At 43.5% G+C, this 22,250-nt stretch overlaps 1 protein-coding gene across 3 annotated transcripts in view; it reads right to left on the bottom strand.

Annotated features, from left to right (window-relative positions):
- The window catches only part of foxp4 (forkhead box P4), a 94,516-nt gene that overhangs the window by 49,732 nt on the left and 22,534 nt on the right, over positions 1-22,250 (bottom strand). For all 3 annotated transcript variants that reach the window (XM_074665830.1, XM_074665839.1, XM_074665820.1), the window contains exon 2: positions 11,867-12,046. In XM_074665830.1, the coding sequence (XP_074521931.1) occupies positions 11,867-12,037 (171 nt within the window). In that variant the 5' untranslated portion in view covers positions 12,038-12,046. The remainder of the gene's footprint in view (positions 1-11,866; positions 12,047-22,250) is intronic.

A 22,250-nucleotide genomic window follows, 5' to 3' on the forward strand; every position in this document is an offset into this window, starting at 1 on the left:
CAACCTAAAACGCTTGTAAATTTGACAAATAAATAAATAAAGAAAATAAAGGTGATGATGTTGCCGCAGTACCAGCAGTAAGACTAGGTGCAGGATCTGACCCTGTATTTGAATCTTAACAAAATGGGATTACTGAGGAGGTGACAGTCAGCGGGATCGCTGTATAACTTTGAGGCAGATATGACTGAAGGCTTGGTTACAGCAGCGGTGGAATCTCACATATCAAATGAATCACTGTCACTCACCACAAAACCCAGATTGCTTTCCCAGATCACTCGTACTTTCTTTCTTGCTCTCTCGGTCTATATCACCCGATCTGTCTCCTGCCCCTCTATATAATGTATAACTCACAAAAAGTTTGTTGGCATTTCTCCAAGTACTCTCTCTTGCGCTGCCCTACCCCCTCCTCTCTCCTCTTTAGAAATCTGTTACCCATACCCGTATTCGCCACAGTAAATTCTGAGCGCAGATATGGGTTAGACAGAAGCCTAAAATAGATCGTCCAGACCAATGGAAACTGAGGCTTGTGAATGCAGCTGTTGGCCTTATGAGGGGACCCTCAACTTCCCTCGGCTGTCAGACAAAGAGCCTCGACTGTGATGGCAGCTGTCGCAGTAAAAGGTAAAGATTACCGCATCAATATTTCAGATATGGCACTGATAAAATTGGTGAAATTAGAGTCTGAAAAAAGTAAGTAATCTCTACTCTACTCTACTCTGCATTGCTTTCAATCTGAAGCTTCTTGAAGTTGTTAATCATCCATCACCAAGGCCAAAGTCTGGAAGTTTTTATCCCGACCAAACATTACAGCATGCGGGTTTCACTGACGCTCATGTTTTCCACCAGACGTTAAATTTAATGGGAAATTTGGAGGATTATGTCCGGGCAAAAAGTTAAGTTTTACTGTAGCACAAAGAGGGGGGATGGGGTCCTTTAAGTAGAAGCATTTTCTTGTTGCAATTAGAGTTTTGTGTCATAGCAGCTAGAGAAAACAAAAAAGAAAGTTGTCATAAGAGAGGGTTTACCGAACTTAAGTAAAGATGAGGAAACCCTTTTCATTAATAAAGGTCTAATATGCATCCATGAAGAGAGGCAAAGAGGAGGGGTATCCATTAAGAGGAGATGAGGAGTTTTTCAAGGGGTAAACATATAGGGGTAAGGGGCAGTCTGAGCTAAAGCCGGCTAAAGCCCCCCAATTTCATGGTGGGTTAAAAAATGAACTATGCTCAGCCAAGAGTTCGCCCCTTCCCTCTGACTCTTCCTCACGTACGCCTTCTCTTTCTCTGGTATTAATCAGGTCTTTCCGGCCTCCCCTTCACCAGCTTTTCCTGACATTTGTTTTCGCTCATAGCAACGCGGACTTCAAACCAGCCTGTCCACCAATATAACTGAGCCTTTAACGGCACTGAGTACCTCAATCTGCTTAGGCCGCCGCTGAGCTGGAACTATCCGGGACACCTTCAGAAACGCCAGCCAGCCGCAATCCCGTTCAGCTATTTAATGTAATGTTTCCGCAATATAAGGGCACTGTTCGAAGGCTGAGGTTTTTAAAACGGCTGAAGCAAGCTTCTCTGGGCCCAGACTGACCATTAAAAGAGAGGAAAGACCGCGTTCAAGAGCCAACGCAATAAAAACTCACAAACTCCAAAAGAACTTCAAAATATGCCGTAATGTTTGAAAACCCTGGCCGATTTAGTTTGGAGATTTTTTTCACATCCTATTTTTCACAAAAGGGACCTGTTCTAAACTCTGGGGACCCTGCCGTTTTCCAGATGGTTCTCTTCAGTTCAGAACTGTTTGGCGAAACGAGAAAACCTCTCCCCTTCAACTACGTCCCTGCACTCATCTAATGTTTCTATTGATTCACAGGGGTATACGCCGAGTCGTAAAAAGGAGCTGACTGAATACCCAGGACTGCTTTATATCATGACACAATCCATCATCATATACACACATCTTTAACACACATACAGAGAGGGAAAAAAACGACAGCTTCCTAAGGAGATGTTGTCAGCTTTTCTCGGTTAAGTGAAGGGAAAAGGGCACAGAGAGATAGACAATTAAGGATAATGATGAGGTGAGGAGGGACAGAAGAGAGAGGAACTCCCTTTCCTGAGAATATAAAAGCAGCTCCCTCTGTATTGTTGGCCTCATCTTAGCCCAGGCTGCTAATTGATGGCAAATAGCTCTACAGCAGTTTCCTTACACACACACAGACACACACACACACACACACACACACACCAAGCACACGTCATACATTATATACACATATGCAGTTTCCCTGCGGTTTTCAATACAGCTCGTTTGGCAAGAGAGGAAGGTCTCGCTCCAGACAGACCCAGCCCACAGCGGAAAACACACACAAGCGCGCACACACACACACACACACACACACACAGAGGCGGTTGTACTTTGTAATATTTAGCCCCTCGTCTTGTATAAGATAGGACAGTTTGGTAGCTCGGTCCTGCTCCTGGGAATAATAGTCACTAAGGTGTCAGGTCTAAGCCGGTCCACCTCCAGACTGAAAGCTACTCCTCCTGCCCAGGAAGAGTGCGACTGTGCGATTCCACGGCACATGATGAGGATAGCACTAGCCTGGCAACCAGGCCTCACATATGGAAACTGTTTAACTGTTATTATTAATATCCCCCCCCCCAAAAAAAAAAAATAAAAAAAATCGAACTAATAACACATGCAAGACACCGCCAAGACCCAGCTCAGGAGACGGAGGGAAAACACATACATACACAAACAGAGACTGTCTGCCATGTGCACATGCATACACACATGGACGAAACTCACACAGAGAGAAACACACGGACGCCTGTTGGTTAAACAGAAAAACATAATCTAAGTCAGTGGCCTGTAAAAGTATTAGCCTGCCTGCCCGCTTCAGTGGAAATAAAATCCTTTCATGTCTCTGGTTCAGAGGGTTTTTACACCTGGTTGTGGCTGTGTGTGGAGCTGGGCATCGACACACCCTCACACCCACCCTTACCACACACACACACACACACACACACACACACACACACACACACACACACACACACACACACACACACACACACACACACACACACACACACACACACACACACACACACACACACACTCATACAAACACCGGAAGTGGGCAGGCATAACAAAGGCTGGCTGCTGTGCTTAGAGTTCAACTCCTAAACAAGCACAAAATCTTTAACTTCCCTAAATGAGAAGCAGGGGTGGAGTGTGTTTTAAAAAAAGGGGAAATGGGAAGTGTGTATGTGTGTGTGCAATGGGTTGTGTGATTTAGTGAGAGGGTCAGTCCAACCAGATGTGCACTGGCACAGTTTTCAATTTAAAGTGAGACAAACCACTACAGTTTTATTCTTTAAAGAAACAAAGGGAAATTTCTTTAAAGAATCAGGCCATCTCTTTTATCACTTTATATTTCACATACCGTAAAACTTTATCAGCAGCCTGGCCTTTTATCTTTGTGAATCTATGAGCTTAACCTGTCTTAATTTGGAAGAAGCATCAAGAGGAGACTGGCTTCAAGTACTTTTACAGCAAAGTACAGAATTTTGTTTTTATTCCAGTCTTTAATTTAATCTTTGAAGCCAGCACAAGTTATAAAATAGTCCTTGACTCTCAGGCTTGGACATACATTTCTTCTTCCAGCTTTCTTCTTGATCAGCTTGTGTAAGACTACCACGCTGGTTAAGAACCTGCTTTCATACAGCTGATCTCCTACCTTCCTCCTCTCACCACTCAGCAGTTGTCTTTTACACTATCTTTCTCAAATAGAAGTTCACTTAAATTTTTCCCCTCATTCTCTTAAAATCAGATAATCTTCCTGCTGCTTGTATTGTGCAAACTTGACAGTGTGATGTCATTTAGGATTCCCTTTTTTCACTGTCACTATGAAAATCAGTAACTAAGAGTTTCAATAAAGCTGATAAAAAATCAGGATCCTTATTGCATGGACAACCTGAAATAATTAAATGCTATTAGGCTTTTGACTTAGTCCTGCCTGTATTAGTTGAAACGTGCAGCGGCACCACACCTTTAACTGAAATAGGTCTCTCTCAAAAGTTTAATGGTGTAAAGCTTTAATCAGAATTTCAAGGTGAAGTGAGTAAAAGTTAAAAAACATTTTCATCTAAACAACTAAAATGGTTTTAATACCTCAAACTCTTTTTTGTCAATATTATTCATTTTTCCCCTAAGTTAAAGTTGGGCTTAACTTGTCAAATATCAACACCTGAAGAGATGACAGAGAGAAAAATGTAATTTTGAGCAGATTTCATCTGACAGTCCTGTTCTTGAATAACTTTGAGAAGCACTTACTTAACTCACTTTTGAAAATTATGTGATACAACAAAGCCTTTTAAATTTCCATATATGCACTGTCATTATATAACAACAGGTGGTTGAAGCAGGAAGAATCAAATTTTAGGAGTTCGTCATTTGCCTTTGTAACTTTCTGATGCATTTTGAAATCCTCATGGTACAACTTTGTTTTAAATAAAGTTCCACTGCACACTTTTACTTTTCTTGATCCTTTTTTTAAGTGACTGAAATTTGCACTGACAGGACAACAGATGCTTTCTGCATGTCAGGTAAAAAGAAAAGAAGTACACACAAGTCCCAGAACTGAAGACGAGAGAGGGAGAGAGGAGCTACATTCCTCTCCTCCGCCCTGTTGACTCTAATCTCTCCTTTAAAATGGCTCACACAAAGAAGCAGTGCAGACTAGCTAATTAGCAACACTTTAGGACTCTGCAGCTATTGTGTGCACACAGTGTGTTAGAGTGTGTGTGCGTTCATTGTGTGCACTCTGGGCTCTCAAATGTTTCCAGGGTAACTGCTTTGCCCAGCAGCCTTGTTAGTGTTGCACATTTTGTCTTTACTCTTCACTTTCTCTCTGGTCCACCTCTCTGCATCCATCTTTTTCTACATGTCCCTAAAATAAAGGAGAAGAAAGAACAAGGGACTCTGAGAGAAGAGAAGAGACGGCGACAAAGCTGGAGGATTTTTCTAACCTCTTTGAGGAGATGTTAACTAAAACTGATTTTCTTCCTTTTAAATGCTAAGTATTAATTAAAATATAACATTAAAAAAAGTATACCTGAGACTGTTTTTTAATTTTGGCTTCTGATTCTTTTTTCCATCAATAAACCCTGATTAATTGAATACATCCTTCTCAGTTATAACCGCAACAACTATTCTGATTGGTACAAAAAGTGACCAATGGGACACCCACCCCCAACACACACACACACACACTCACACACACAAACACAGTCACACCTCCTTGTCACTGACCAGGAGTAGAAATGAGGTCATGTAGCTGACCTTTGACCTCTCAAAAAGGTCTCTGTCACCATGGCGATACTTTCTAGAGTGCAAGAGTCAACAACTGACTTTTTCACCCTGGACAGAGAAAAAGAAACTCTTCCATGAATGGCTACTTACCCTGTAAGCTTGTGTGTGCATGTGTGTGTGTGTGTGTGTGTGTGTGTGTGTGTGTGTGTGTGTGTGTGTGTGTGTGTGTGTGTGTGTGTGTGTGTGTGTGTGTGTGTGTGTGTGCGTACACATGTGTGTTTACCTGTCAGTGTAGCTCGGCCTACTCAGTGTAAAGTGCTTCCAAACACTCCCATGGCAACCAAACCCAACCTAACCCCTTCAGGTGCCCACAGGATGTGTGTATAAGTCAGTCTCCACAACAGAGACAGGACAAACACACACACACACACACGTCCTTTCTTCTGCTGGTATCTGTCTATTCTTGTCTCGGAGCCTCTTGGCTGGTCGGGTCAACCAAGCGTGACTGCATCCATGCTGGCTGATCCAGCCTGCTGGACCATGTCTAGTGTCCATGTGCGCTTCATCCACAAGACTCTCAGCCTTTTTTTGGCAGTACATTAGACAAAAAGTATCCATATAAATGAGTGAAGTCAGAGTTAATTCCATGATTTATCAGCCAGGATTTCTGAATGTTGTGAAACATGCTGTGAAGTCAAGAACTTTACAGGGTACATACAGAGTTGAAGGATATGTGTGGGCCATAAAGAGGAGAGATACAAAGGAAAAAGAAAAAGGAAGGACGTCAATAACAAAATGCTGCCCCCAAAATCTCACTCTGTGGATTCTCAAACTTGGATGGAAAAAGCTGTAAAATATTTTATGGATGCTCATAAATGTGACATCTTAGCATCTTGGAATTAGGCCTCAACAGGAGGAAAAATAGTCCCTGAATGAGCATCAAGCATCATGCAAAATGTTTTTGGTATTTTGCTTGTTTGTTAAAAATACAAAAATCAAGAGTTTAATGAAATTAAAACCAGGAAAGTGCTCCCTTGACTGTAAACTATCTCTGAGGTTCAGAGTTTAAAAAAAGGAGTGATGTTATGGTTTGACATGTTACAGTTTTTTTATCAATCAGTAGAAGCAGGTTTAGAGTGACCATCAAGGAAGCAAAGTTAGAGATGGTGTGTTTAAAGAGAGCTTGTGGTGCTTTGAGACTCCTGGAGGAAGTTGCTGTTCTATTGGTTTCTTTGTATCGCCCCAGTAATAGCAGTGGGTGTTCTGTGACGCTAGGCAACCCAGCTGGCCCCTCCTCTGTCTCAGCACGACCTCTGGTGACCTGTGAACTACACTGACCTCAGACATAAAGAGGAAGGCCCCGACCCAGACCAGGAGAAAGCTTTTAGGAGGTGACAGCACTCAGAGAGAGGCCCAGGACTGATTTACTGGCCCGCACATATGACACATGAACGGACGGATGGACACACACACACATATACACACGCGCACGTGTGTGTAGAGTGACATACAAACAGGATATGACACATGCAGACACTCAGTGGAAACAGACTGTCATAGAGAAACACAAAACTCTGCCTTAATGTAATTAAATTACACCCCTGTGCCCGAACCAACTGAAAATGTGTCTGAAAACGGCTTTTCTCTTCACCTCCTCCGCCTCCTCTTCTACATCCACCCCATCACCTCTGTCTCTTCTGCACTCCTGACCTGAAAATGAACTCGATTTGGAGAGCTGGGGGTCAAAATGCGACGTAAGTGTCCCAGTGACCAACATTTACCTCCCACCCTCATTTAGCAAAAGGCTGAAGAAGTTATGGCTAACACTTGTTTTAAAACGCCCCCACCTCCATAGGCTTGGGCTGTAATTACCAAGTCAGGAAGCCATACGCTATCTAGCATCATCTTTGAACACACACACACACTCAGACACACACACACACACACACTTCGTTCATCTGTCTGCAAAGCACTCTTGCCACCAGACGCTCTTGCACATGTGTGCACACACTAACTGGCTATCTTTCATCAAAGTTTGTGTGTATCTGAGATCGGTATCAGTTCCCCCTGATCTCCAGTCATCACTGTGGCTCCTTAATTACACCCTTCATTAACTCACATCGGCTCTGTGCATCTGTGTAGCTACGCGCGCATGTGTGTGTGTGTGTGTGATTATGTGTGAGAAAGAGTGAAATAAAGATTGTCAGCGTGTGTGAGGGCGCAAAAAGAAGAAAAATCAGATTATGACAAATGGAAGTGAGGATGGAAGCTTCAAAACAACTTTTTAAACTGCCTTTCACAACCAATGTTCCTTTTTTAACCCAAGACCGCTACAGTCTGTCTTTCTGTTTCATAGGGCATGAAAGAGAAAGTGAGCCAGGAAGAAAAAGAGGGAAAACCCTCCCTGGTAGGCCTCGCTGCCCGATGAGTGGCACTCCGAGAGGAAACGGCACCTTTTTGTCACTTTCCTCTTTCTCTTTCCTCTCCCTCCTACTTTCACCTCCTCTGTTCCCTATCATCACCAGCCATGACTTCTGTAGCTGCAGGAAAACCAGAAGCGATTAATTGACGGTGAGAGAGAAAAGGAGGAGACAGAAACGGGTGAGGAAGGAGGGGTGTGACGGCGCTCAAAGTGCAAACTCACATCTGCTTAAAAAAAGGGAGGGGGATGAGAGACGTAAAGAAAAGGAAAGAATTGGAGACACCTGGTTCTCGTCAGAGCACCCTCCACCCAACCACACACACACGCACACACACACACACACACACGCACACACACACACACACACACACACACACAATTTGAGGTTTGTTAGGATTTATCCTGCTTACATTTCTCCTCTGCTATGCATCATTTCATGTCTACACCCGTGCCCTGCACCTCCACAAAGTGCCACACACTCTCCACCGCACTCTCACTTTTCCACCTCTCCGTCCTCTGGCCCTATAACTCCTCTCTTTGTTTTCTCTCTCTCTTTCTTTCTCTCTCTCATCTGGATGTTGGGGCAGACGGGTCTTAGCCCCCTCTTCTCTTTCTCCCCTCTCCCTCTTTCTCTTGCTCTGTTCTTTCTGGGGAGGCAGACAGGCCACATTCCACAGGGAGGCCCAGGCGCCCTTTTCTGACACGTCTCAGCATTACACCCCTCCCTCTCATCCCTCTATTCCTCTTCTCTGGCCCACCAGTGCACCCCTCTCCCCCCACCCCAATGTGCTGCCTATTTGCCCCTCCTTTTACCTCACTCTCCTCAGCCTGGATGTCCCACCTCTCAAACTGTGTCACTCGCTTGCTCATTTCTTTGACCATCCACCTAAAAAGGTGGATCTCTCCTTGAGAAGAAAGAAATAACGAGATAGACCGACAGAATCAGAGGGAGACAGCAGACGGACAACAAGAGAGGGCTGTGATTTCTTTCAGGTCCCCAAGGGGCTAAAGGAAAAGATGGCTTTGTATTCTGACAACACTGCACTCACTCTTCCTGTGTGTGTACCAGTGTTTGAAAGTGTCTTTTCTGCTCTGCTGCACACTGGCACTGGTGAGCGCCAACACTGGTCTTCACTACACCTACAGGTGATGGATTTAAGTATAGAGGAGAGAGGAAACAATAGGAGGAGAGACTTAAGGATGTAGAGTATGTCTAAATCAGACAGCCTTGACTTTAAGAAGCAGGTTTACACCTTCTGTAGGCAGCAAAATCACTTTTTAAGTTCTTTTAAGGCAGTCTAAACCCACTGCTTTTTCATTTTGCTTTTAAAGATTAGTTAAGTACAATACATTGGTCTGTATGTCTAAACAGGAGTCTTAATACCTGAACTTTAGGCATATATTTGTGGATAGAAGCAGCTGGAGCTGGGTCATCATTTTCTAAATGTGCTACTGAACTATTTTATAAATTGATGATACGATGTGTTTTGTGTTTGGTTTTATCCTTTCTGAAGTAAACTGAGCTCAAGGCAGTACAGCTACATTCAGAAAAGAGCTATACTGAGTTGTGACACAGAAAAAGACAGAGGAAGCTTTTACAGGATTTTCAAATTGAGTTGTTTGACTTTGAGGGCACATTTCAGTTGTGAGAATTAAAACATTATTTCCATTTCAAATCAATTTTACATGACAAAGTAAGCTGGCAAATTTAGTTTTTCTATGGCTGATTTCAGCTAATCAACTAATGAAAGAAAAAAACTTTTTAATTCAAAACAGGAAAAACAATGTTCAGGGACAGGTTCTGTTTATAAGGGAGGTGTGATGAATAAATATTCTTATTCAAGCTTGTATTATTTACAAGGACCTGAATTATAAAGACACATGGAAAAAATGATTTTTTAAAACGTTTTAATCATGCTTTTGTTCAAAAATTTTGTAAAAATAAAAACAACGTGTGTGTAGAGGAAGAAAAAGACAGATGACGAGTGGGGAAAAATTAGTTGACCGTGTTATCAAAGCAACTAATTAATAGCTTACAGTTATGAGGAAGTAACACTGAAGGAGAACAATAGTTACAAACATAAAAACACAGGGTAGCTGCTTTTTATACTACAGCAGCAAAATATATAAAAGAAAAGCATTAAAGCTTCTGATAAAAAGGATTTTCTGTGACTGTTGTCAAAAATGAGCCTCCTTGTAGATGAAGAGCTGCTATAATACACTCATGTGTGACTTTATCTAACCATACAGAGAAATCAATCATTAACTTATCATATACTCTCTTAACTGTAGAGTAAAACAGCCATAAACTGACAAAGAGCTGCAGCGGCAGAAAGTGCAACGGTGCCAGAGTTATAAAAAAAGATCCCCTGAGCAGGAAGGACACACCTCTGCCTCACGACTGCTCAAATCTGTTCAATCGGTGCAAATTGGGCAGAACATAGAGCTCTAAATAAAGAGCAGCTACAACAAATGTCTGTGTATTTTCACATTCACATGTTGGTCTGACATATTTCTGTAGAGGTGATGGCTGGGATCTGGAGGAAAGGTTGTGCTTGTCTTTCATGGTCCACGGCGGACACAGGGAAAACAAGAAGTACAGTGAAAGAGAGGAAGAGAGAAAGATGGAAAGTGAGAGGGAGGTATGTTTGTGGTTGGTAACCCGCTCAAGAGAGGAAATACCAGCATGCACACACACACACACACACACACACACAGGTGCAAAAACATAGAGAGCAGAGACACGTCCGAGAGAATAAAGAGCTGCTTTGTGTGAGCTGCAGGTTTGGTGTTTATGTGTGTGTATGAGTGTGTGTGTGTGTCCTCGGATGAAGGTTGCTGAGGAAGCAGGGTGAGGATGCAGTCAGGAGAAGGAGGAGGAAGAGAGTGGGACAGAAATGAAGGGCCTTGAGTGTTCTTCATTCACCTAAGGCTCCATCATTATAATTAGGGGGAATAATTTTAGCAGCAGGGAGGAAACCCTGATTTTTTTCTGCCTCCTGGGTTTCCTCAACTACAAACTCAGCTGGTGGAACCCACACTGACCCTCTGTGACAAGCAGACACAACAAGTCACAAACATAAACACACACAGAAAGTGAGGGGGCGGGGGGTTAAATTTATGCCTAAAGCTCATTAAGCTAATACAAAAACGGGAAACTTATTTTTTCCATCTCATCCAAAGCAAAATCACTGACTTAATCATGATTCAGTGAGTTTCCGTCATTTAGACAACTTTCTGTACACATTTTTGTGCAGTTATAGACACATGACTAATACAGAGGCCTTTGGAATATAAAAAAAATGCTCAAAAAATGTGTTTGTGTATTATGTGTGAAGGCCAGGGTCCTTCAGAGAGCAATCAGAAAAGAGCTATGTGTGATTCTGAGGCAACGAGAAATAAAAATGCAGAATTTCTTCCAAGAAGTTCTGGGAAGTTTGGAAATTCCATTTGAGAAATTGGCCAGTGTGTGTGTGCGCGCGTGTCTGTTTTCTGTGTGTCTGTGTGTCTGTGTGGAGCGGGGAGTGACGCACAGGAGGCAAGATAAATAGAATAACTGGAGACACTACATGCTGACGTGTCAAACACACATAAACAGCGCTTCATGGATCAGTGAAAAAATAAAATCTACGCCCACACACACTCTTTAAGTGTCCTAGTCTTATATGTGGAGTGTGTTTGCCTGCCCTCAACAGCTAAAACAGGTCAAAATGGCTTCTTTCACCTTGCTCTAGCAGGCAGGTACGTCTTGTATGTTCTTCTCGGGTGGTGACAGGTAAAAACAATCAGAGGGAATCTCATGCGTAGGAATTATTGCTGTGAACTTTGTCCCAGTGGAATTAGTTGGCACATTATAAAGGGTGGATAATTAAGGTAGTGACAAGCCAACCTGTCAAACTTTTCACAGCTCTCACATGTAAACTTGACAATTACCAGAGTCTGTCCAACTGCATGCTGTCACATCTGCACGTTATGTAACGTCCCGGTATGTACATGCTGTTCTAGACAATGTACTGTACATATGCACCAGTTGCACAAGTGGCAAGTGTTGCAAAACTAGTTTTGCAAGCACATATACACAGGTAGGTCAGTAAACACACAAACACACACACACACATACACACAAACCTGTTGCTGTTGCAGGTGCAGTAAGTCGACAGGGCTGATCTCCCCATTGGCGTCTCCGTTAGACCCGCCTTCTCTACCTCCCCCTCCATCTGATTGGCTACTGAGGCTGCTGACTCCGTTCTGGTTGGACGGCGTCGTTCGAATGGTCTCCGAGGCTGATTCCACCATCATCACTGGCACCTGAGAGGGGAGAAGAAGAAGGAGGGGGTGAGGTGGTGTGTGGTGGAGAGACAAAACACACACAGTGAACAAAAGTGACCTGGGCAGTTAGAGCAGAAAGCCAGCTCCCATCTGAGTGAACAAACAAGGCAGGAAACTAAAGTAAACACACGCAGAGATACAGAAGTGAATTGTGTGGGCTTATGCGTGCATGTGTGCGTGTTCACGTGTACTTTGAGAAACAGGGCTTTTCGGCCATGAACCGCCCACACACAAACATGCCCAAGTGGCCACAAAGCAACACCTGAAGCAGACACTTTTTTGTCTGTATGTAGATGTGTGTCTGGGAGCGTACGCTTATGGCTCAGGATCAGACGTGCAGCAAATCTAAACTGACAAGGCTGTTAATACTCGGCTATATAGTTAAATAACACAGACATTTCACCAATAATCAGAGGTGGCATGTGTGCGCCGTGTGAGAGCCCTGAGCAGGTTGTGCTTTGAGAGAGATCCTTTTGATGCACCTTCATAGGGCCTCTCTAATTAGAGCGTGTTCCCTCCATAAAACCGCGACAAAACGAGCCGTTCCTGGATGTGTTGTTGTTTTTTGAGAAACAACGCCTCGCAAACACACAGGCGCATTTGCCATCGTTAGGAGCCTGAGCGTGGGAGAGAGAGAGAGAAGACGCAGAGACACACACATCTGCGCGCAGAACACACACAAGGCAAGCTAATACAAAACAAAACAAACCTTCAGACAAGCACGCAGGGCTGTGAACTCCTAATGACAAGCTCAATCTCGTCTTTCTGCCTCATCCAGTTTTAGAAATTAACACACACAAGCGCCTACTTTTTAAGGGGAAAGTTCTGATGCTTTTTATTTCAGCAACCCGGAGTGGGTACACAAAACGCCATCGAAGCATCGCACCCGCTGTCTGTGTGCAGCTACGTGTGTGTATGTGTGCGTTTTTCAGAAGCGTACAACCCATGCCTTCTGGGGAAACTATAAAAGGCATTTCATGAGAGAATCTAACTTTTCTTTTCCTCTGAGGCAAGAGCAGGTGAACCTCTGTGTGTACATGTGTGTGTTGTGTGTGTCAGTGTGTGTGTGGTGGGGTGATTTTTTTTTCCCTCTGACAGCAGGTGAGGGTGTGAGAGAGTGCTGGTGGCTCTGTTAATGGAATGCTGCCAGATGCTTGCGGAGGGACGGGGACCTGAGCATGTTTGAGTGCGTGCAGGTGGATGGGCTGCTGGTGGGTGCGCTTGTTAGAGGACCGATTCACCAAAAGCAAAAGAGAAAAAAAAATGTTTTTCACAAGTGGTGCCCAGCTGAGTGGATAGTTTGGTTTTATTTTCCCAAGTTTTATAACACATACTACCAAATTTTTTGGCCTCCACTTTAAAGAATGTTGATGGAAAGAATACCAGACTAAATCAAGTCACAAAACTAATTGATGATCACTGATTTGGAATTTCACCAATACTAAAAATTACATCAGATGATACTGCTCTAGATGCCCAATTACCATGTGACAGTGTTATAAATCTTTAGTTTCATCCTGCATTTAGATCTAGATGTCGGTGCTGATAATGGGAACATCTCTAGAATTTGGGTGAAGTATCAGATTTGTGCATATTAAAAAAACCTACCTTAAAAAGTATCATCTAATACATCTTAAACTTTAAAGACACAATGTGCTAACAGGCAGATTTTAGCGACTCTGCTCAGAAAACAACCTCTGCTAGCCCACCAGTCACACTACGATATATATTTCCTCCCTTTTGATTCTCTCTTCTTTCACTCCTGGCACCCGTCCTCCTGTGTAGTTAAGACTAAGCAGTGGAGCGTTATTATGACATTTAAAGCTAGTCACTTAATCTCCAACCTTCTTCCTTTCTCCCTCCATTCTCCTTCCCTTCCATCACCATCCAGACCCCTCGCTGGGTCAAACTGCTCCCTGAGGTAACATTATGAAGCCAGGCGCAGTGCAGAGTGATCAACAGATCCGGCCACACACTCCACTGACTTTGCAGCGCAGTAGAAACTCCTCACATTATCACACATCCCACTAAGCATGAATCACCGGTCTGCTATCCGGCCGACACCATACTGCACTGTGCTGTAATGTACTGTACACCCATCTGCTTCTTACTCTTCCTCATTGACCTTATTAGCAATGAGGTGAGGAGGAGAGATAAAGACAGACAGAGAGATGGAGCTCGCAGGTGGACAAGGACCTAATGGGAAAGTGCGGAGTGTGTAAAAGACGTGAGCGCATGCCCTCTCTTTCTCGCACACACACACACACACACACAGTGCTGCGGTATGCTCGTCTAAAGGGTGTGTACTCTGTCATATCCTGTAATGGGTGTATATAAGCTGGTGTAATGGAGGTCGGGAAAAAGGCAGGGGCATAAATCTACCCTGAAGTCTCTGATTAGGGCTATGATACACACACACACACACACACTCTGCTTTAAGTTTAAGTGTTTCTGGCAGTGAAGAGGAGCTGCCCGTGCAGAGGCCTGCCTCAACCCGCCGCTCACTTCTTTCTGTGAGTCTCCTCCATCGTTCTACATGCTCAGACCCCCTCCAGCTGAACCCCTGACCTGAGAGTGTGTTGGGAGAGACATTCCCACTACCCCGAGGGGACGAGTGAGCGGAGGGAGGGAAGGAGAGGGAAGCGCAGATCAGAGAGATAAAGAATGCGTTTGGAGGAGAGGGAAATAAAAGCCTGCTTTGCCTTTTAATTGGGATGGAGGAGAGAGGAGGAGAAATGGGACTCAACATGTTCCTGATGACTCCAGTGTACATGAGTGTGTGTCTTTGTGTGTGTGTGTGTTTGTCTAAGAGGCTGACACCTACCTTTGTACTGTAATGGATTAGCTCACAGCGAGCGTTGGCTGCATGTGTTTATGTGTGTGTCGGGTGTGATTGATGAGCAGAGAGGAGCCTGGGATGAGTCCTGTTTAGACACGTAGCTTGTTCAGATGTTCCCGAAAAGTTTAGCACTAATAACAATCAACCACCCCCCTCCCCTTGTTCCTTCCCACTTTTTTCCTGGGTGTGTGGAGTTCAAACGAGCCGAGCCAAATGCCCAGTGAGCTGGCTCGCAACTGCTGACTCTCTGGCTTTGTCGGGGGGGATTGGCTCTGTCAGATTCCTCCTGGTCACAGCTCGTCAGGGCCAAAAAGCCGGACCATGTTCCCCTTTTTTTTCTGCGAATGTGTGTATGTGTGTGTCTGTTTGTGAGCAAAGGAGTTGTGTACAGTGTGTATTTATGTGTGCATCTGTGTTTACAGCAGCTTAGTGAGATAATAAGTCTTTATCATGTTATGCCTCATGTGGGAATATTTGCAGCGGTCCCAGAACGCCTGTTCTGTTTCCTCCGCCTTGCATCAGCTCGCAGGAACGCTGCTTATTAGGCAAAGAACTGAGGGAATAAGAGTGGGAGGGGGAAGAGGAGGGCAGGAGAGGGAGGGAGGGGGTGAGGAAAAAAAATGTCTGTACCAGTATCTACATTCCATCATCTATCTACTTTCATCTGACTCTTGAATTATCTTTCTCCCACTCTCTTCATGCTGTGTCTCTCCCTCTGGTTACGCCTGGTAACTAGTGGCAGGTTCAACCCTGGAAAACATTAAAGTTTGCACCCCGAAATAGAATCCAACCCCAGTTTGTTTCTATGATCTGTCATAGTTCAATCAATATTTGTGAGCAAGAGAAACACTCTTCTCGAAGACAGATATCTGAAGGATTGGAAGCTGTAACCTGTTTTGTAATCAGGAAACAGAATTTGTAGGAGCGTCTGTTGACAATGAGTGTCTGTGTGTGGATTCATAAATATTTGGCTTAGCTGTGACAGCCAAAGGGGCTTTATTTCATTATAATTGACTGTCAGGCGCTAAAAAACAAAAAATGTAGCTGTCAGTGTGTCCACGAAATGATCTCTTTTCTGACGGTGGAGCAGCTGGAGGAATCATCCATTAAAAGCACCGCTAAATGTTTTATTTCTTGATTTTCAGAGGTGCAACAACACTGACAATCATTACTTTGTAAACACCCACACATCTATTTTTCTGACAATCTCATCCTGCAAGCTCCTCTACATAAACCGTGACACTGGCCCTGAGGGAATCCTCTTTAACCCCAAACCCCAGAACAAACCCAACTATCAGGTCTGGCCTCTAATGTCTCCATTAATCACTCTCTAGGTGTGTGAAAGATGCAACCAGAAGACAAAACAACACATAAATTGGCTGGTACAGCTTGCACCTAAGGGTGTTGTGGCTTCACGTACAAAGAAGGGAAAAATAAAACAGGCTGTACGACAAACTTTGCAGCTATAATACTGCAGCCGATCTGAGATCTTCTCCTGGTTTGGGGGCAGAGTTTCACACCCTCTGTGTAACCTCCTGTTAGCACCTTCCTCTTGAACTTTTCCTGCAAGCAAATATTTCAATATTTAACCAAAGAGGCTTCCTTGGGCATGTTGGGGCATGCTTGCTCTGATATCAGCACTACCCCATATGCAATTAAATGAATAACTGACAGTTCATTTTTTTCCAATGTTTGCTTTGCATCTGCATCTGCAACTACACTTCAGGTGCAGCAAAATCAAAAAAATTTTCACAGTGATTCAAAGAAAAGAGAAATATCTAAATTTGTGTGAATATAATTAGAGTTTTGGGTGTTTCTGTCAGACATTAGTGTTTTAAAAAATGTGTAATCTGGGATATGAAAAAAAAAAAGAATAAAATAAAATAAATGCTGATATAAATATAGCCAACGACATCCCCACTCTGTTTTTATATTTTTCAGATATTGTCTCTCCTAACTCCAGAAGAATGACAAATCGGAGGAGCAGAGGGATAACAGGAATAGGAGGGATATCTGCGTGGCATTTCTGAGCTGACGTGTAGCCCTTTAGCTTCAATAAAAGAGAATGAGGTCACAGGGAAGCTAAGAAGAAATAACACACATATTCCTTCCACAGGCTAGCACACACATCAAAAACAAACTGCACAAATTCTTTTTCCACCTCTTCTCTGTCCAAGTTTGGTTGTTTCCTCAGCAGCCATCTGTTTCTGCATGCTGGCCACATTCTGCGTCAGGATACCAGAGTTAAGCAGCCAGGTATAGTCTACCACACAGCGCTAAAGCTAGCAGCTAAAACTGCACTGCTTCAGGCTACTCTGGCTGGCAGCCAGCGCTAACAGGTTGGCTAACAGCAAAAGGGCTAATGCTAGATGTCTGCGGCTGCCCTGGCCCTGCTCCAGTTCTAACAGGTGAACTCCATTATCCCACAGACAGATAGTCAGTCAGATGTGGGCCAATATCTACTACAGGCTGGCTGGCTGGCTTCAAAGAGCATCATGAACCTGAGAGAAAAGCTAGCAGCACCGGCCTGTAGTCTGACCTGCAGCGTGCTGTGCAGCTGGTTAATGGAGAAGCCAGTGCTGTTGTTGGGAAGCGGAGACGAAAAGAGAAAAGGCTTCAGAGTGCAGATGATAAGACAAGCCCCTCCTGTATAAACATGAGGAATTCTTCTATACATCTGCAGGAGTGTCTGCCATATGGCCATCAGTCTGTCTGAGCGTTTTAAGTGAGTTTAGTGTGTACGCAGCCTCTGCACGTGCGTGTATCGACCGTACAATTTGTAACCTGCCATATATGTTCTTTCCCCCTCCTCATGGTCCATGTGTGTGCGCGTCCATGTGTGAATTGTGTGTCTGCTTGCCCGCCTGTGAAGACAAAGTCCCTGTTTACAGAGCCCATAAAGATTAGCCTCCCTCGGTCAGGTGGGTTCTGGAGCCATAGGTAAACACACAGCACATTCCGCACCGATGAGATCGCTCCGTATGTGTGTATGACCGGGGCAAACATACACTCCTGCCTTCACCTCGACCCTTCCTTTTAGAGTGCAGTAAGTGATTTACCAGCTTGCGGACCTGATGTCTGTTCGAAAATGCTGGAGATGCAGACACAAAGACACACACATGCACACTCACACAAATATTTGTAGAAGGAGCGGACTTCATGCACACCTCATTTATCTGAGCCTAAAATCACGGGTTGTACATTCCTAAAGAGGTAAGGCTGGAGCGCGTGCGCATGTGTGTGTGCACGCTCCTGTGTGCCAGTTGGAAACCATCCTGTGATCATGAGGATGAAAAATCTCCACTCTCTCCCTTCATCTCCTCTCCCCCCGCCCCTCTGTCCTGAGAGGTAATGGAGGCCGAGGTCAGGTTATGACAGTCCACACAGCTAATACTCAGATTGTATTTAACATGGTGGAACAGAGGTGAAGAGGGGAGGCGCTGGAATGGAGGGCAAGAGGGGAGAGGGGCCTGGAAAAAAAAAGAAAAAGCGACCTGCCTTTATTTGGATCTGAAACCAGCTAGAGCGCCGCGGAGCAATTAGCAGCTCTGTCCTATGAGAGCTCTTTATTAGAATGACCTTCAGTGTGAGGGGGGAGGAGGGAGGAGGGGGAGGCAGAAAGGATGAGAGAGAGCAAGGATGGGAGAAGAAGAAAGAATTTAAGAGGGACAAATGAAAAAGGTGTCAGTAGGGAAATGGACAAATGACACGAAGGTGAAACAGATGAGTAAACTGAGTCTTAAGAACATTGAGATTTCATTTTCATATTTGCGCAACAGATGTGTCAAGCACACGGTGTGTTGGTGAATTTGATCTTTTTGACCCCCAGGCTGACCCGTAGCACAACCAGGCTGACGTGGGGTGGCAAGAATTCTGAAACACGCTCAAGCAAACACGATTCTGAGTCTTCTCAGGCCTGACCTGAAGAACACATGAATGCTCATTTCTATTAACCTTAAAAATGTGAACCGCTCTTTTTGCTTCTCCAAGAGGCTTTTTATTCTTAAAAAAAAATCCACACATGCTTCTCACTGACAGTTTTTACCTTCAGCATGTGAATCACTACCAATAAAACTTTGATTTAAAGGTTCATTTGTTATGAATTTGTATTATTTTACTTCAGGTAAGGCATAATGAAATGTACAATCAAATCACATTGTGTGGAAGATGAAGGGTCTAGATTTAACTGTATAAGAAAAAAAGGAACAGCACCTTATAATACGAATAAAGGGTTATAATGGTGGGTTAAAAAAACTGTGGTGTTAAAAAATAAATAAATAAATATCAAAGTGGACATGATATAATTTTATACATCGCCTTTCAAGTCAGGCACTTTGCATTTCCTAGTTAATTAATAGATTGGATCAGAGCTAGTTTAATCAAATATAATTGAATAAGTCCACAGTAGAAAAAAAGAAAAAGAAGAAGAAAAAAACAGGCCAGACTTTAAAGGAGACATGCAGAGAAAATGATAGCATGTCCACTTTTCAAATTAATTGAATTTTAGTACTTTTGAACTTGGTCCAAGCTGTTACAGAGGTAATTAATTCACATCCTTTCCAAAAGTGCTAAAACAAGATGATATTATCCCTGAGCATTCAGTCTGGACACACACACACTCTCACACATTTTGTCTTTTAAAAAGCTAAATAAAAACCCACACTATTGCACTCCAATGACAGTCTGTAATGTATTCCATGTAATTGTTAGTTTTCAGTTCTTCTTGCTCTTTTCTCCATACTTTTGTCTTACAGGCCAATACTAAAATATTAATAATTTCTAAGGCAGTTCTCATTGTATTAAAAAATGTCTCCTTTATAATTTATCAGAGAAAGAAAAATCTTTGTTATAGTGACAAGCATGCTAATTAATAGAAGGAGAAGGCACATTGAGAGAAGTCATACTAATTTGGAGCGTGCTAATATTAATAGAATAATTTATGGCACAGTATAAATAAATTAATAGAGTATTTCGTTTGAAAAAGGGATGCCTTCAATTCAATTTAGGAGAAATGAGCAAAAAAAAAAAGTCTGCCTCTTGGACAAGGACATTAATAACAGTGCTTTATCACCAGAAGAGAAAGGGAAGAGACAAACTAAACATGCACTGTTCACTTTTAAAACGCATCAATATTTCAGTCTGCTAATGAAATTTGGATGAGCAACACTTGTATTTTCCTGCCTTGTTATTTTCATTTGCTGTTTAAGGACTTTTTGACAGGGAAATTTGTGCAGAATTAGCGAAAGGCTGAACATTAAGGGTTTTTTCACCCCTTGTTTAAGTGAAATGAGATGCTTCTTATTCTTCCCTTTGGCTTCATGTAAACTAACAGCTGTGTGTGTTAGGCAGTGGGCGAGAGGCAGGGAGAAAGATAGAGAAAAAGAGAGTGTAACAAAGACTGAGAGTGAGACAGAGAGAGAAGTGGACTGGGTCATTACCATCCTTATTACTCCTCATTAAAATACACCCATCACAAAGACATGCTGCTCTGTGTGTATGTGTGTGTGTGTGTGTGCTTGCGCGCACATGCATGTGACCAAGCTGGCGCACACGCGCGTTTTTGGCGTTCCTGTCGTGCACATGTGCGTCCTTATGCAAAAGTGACAAAAAAAAGAACAATATAATTGGAGAAATGTACGCAGTAATAATAGGTATTCAGAAAATGATAATTCATATTAAACAGGGTGCACAAAGTCAGCCTCATTTGCATGTTTTAGATTATATGCATTTCAAAAGTAATTTCCGCAGGGCATATGAATGACATTAATTCCCGGGCGGGTTCTGCTATAGACCTCAAACTATCAAACACTCAAACATTTAACAGATGAAAAAAAGAGGGAGCTGGTGCCTTGGCAAGGGGAGATTTCAAGGTTAAAGTATTTGAATGTGAATTTTTAAACTTCTGTCTTGGTTTGTTTAAAGTTGCTCCACAGCGAGACTAAGAGTTCCACTAATTTGGAGATTCAGTGAGCCACAGATTTTCTTTCTCTTACTCAGCTGTGTGTCTTTTTGTGTGTGTGTGTGTGTGTGTGTGTGTGTGTGTGTGTGTGTGTGTGTGTGTGTGTGTGTGTGTGTGTGTGTGTGTGTGTGTGTGTGTTTTCCTGTACCAGTCCGAGAAAGACACCTCTCCTCCTAATCCACCACCATTTCCTCAGCAATAAGCCTGAATCAGTCTGACTCACTTTTATGTGAGTCATGTGCTTGTGCCGCTGTAGAACCAGACCAGATCCAACAAAGAGAGCAGAAAGACAGAGCTGCAGTAATTGACCCCAACTGATGGAGTGCGGGGGGGAGAAGAAGAAGTGATGAAAAGGGGGAGAAAGGGCAGAAACTAGGGAAGGCGAGGGATGGCAAGTTAACAGGGGAAGAATTTGGAGAAAGAGAGACAGAGGGTTCCCTCTCCTCGTGAGGAAGACCCAGGGGCAGGAAGCAGGCGGGATGAATGTGTGGAAAACTCTGAATGCCACGGACAAAATTCTTCTCTTATTAGGGAATCTGGTCTGTGGCCACCATATAGCACTTGACTGCTTTCATGTGTGTCTATTAGTCACACGCGCACACGCACATGCACATGCACACACACACTCACACACACAGCATCAATATGTTCTCCACCTGTTTTTCCTTCTAAGATCTGGGCAACACACAAAGTCGCAGCTCAAGAAGAAGAAGGAACATCAGCGAGAAGGGAAAACTAAAGCGCTCTACATGTCTGTGTCTTGTTTGTGGTTTGTCTTCGTCTGTAAACAGAGCCGCTGCTGTGAGTATGTTAACATGTCATTATCTCATTAAGAATTGATGGCTTCTGCGCAGAAGGTTCAAGCTGTTTTGTTTGCGAGCGTTTCGGCGACTGATGTTGTACAAACACAACAACCGCAAAGCACACAGATCCTACAGAGCAGTTGAACCGGAGGAGACAGAAGCAAAATTCTTTCTGCTTCAAAACACATTCACACACCTAAACTGCTTTAAACTGCAGATCCAAAAAGACACAGGTATGGACGAAAGTGGCACTTCTTCCTCTTCATCTCTGCCTCCCTCTCCTGTCACCGTGTCCTCCTGCACACCTTCATTGTGTCAGATGCTTAAGCACTCTCACTGATGTGAAGCATTCTGTGTAAGCAGGCTTTAGAGGGTGAAAAGAAGGAGCGAGGAGGGTTAAGGAGCATATCTAGGGGCAATAAAAGTGGGCTAATTGGGGCCTGGGAAACATGTTTGTTTTCTCACTTGTTCTTTTCCCCTCTGCTTTCATTTCTTTCCCAGCCAGTCACAGCAGATTTGTTCATCTGGGGAGGACGAGTGGGCCAAGCAAAGAGGATTAGGTGCTGTAAGACACAAATCGTT

Source organism: Halichoeres trimaculatus, unplaced genomic scaffold (genome assembly GCF_033239565.1).
Source record: "Halichoeres trimaculatus isolate MK-OKI-2021-1 unplaced genomic scaffold, fHalTri1.1 fHalTri1_scaffold_1, whole genome shotgun sequence".
NCBI lineage: Eukaryota > Metazoa > Chordata > Actinopteri > Labriformes > Labridae > Halichoeres > Halichoeres trimaculatus.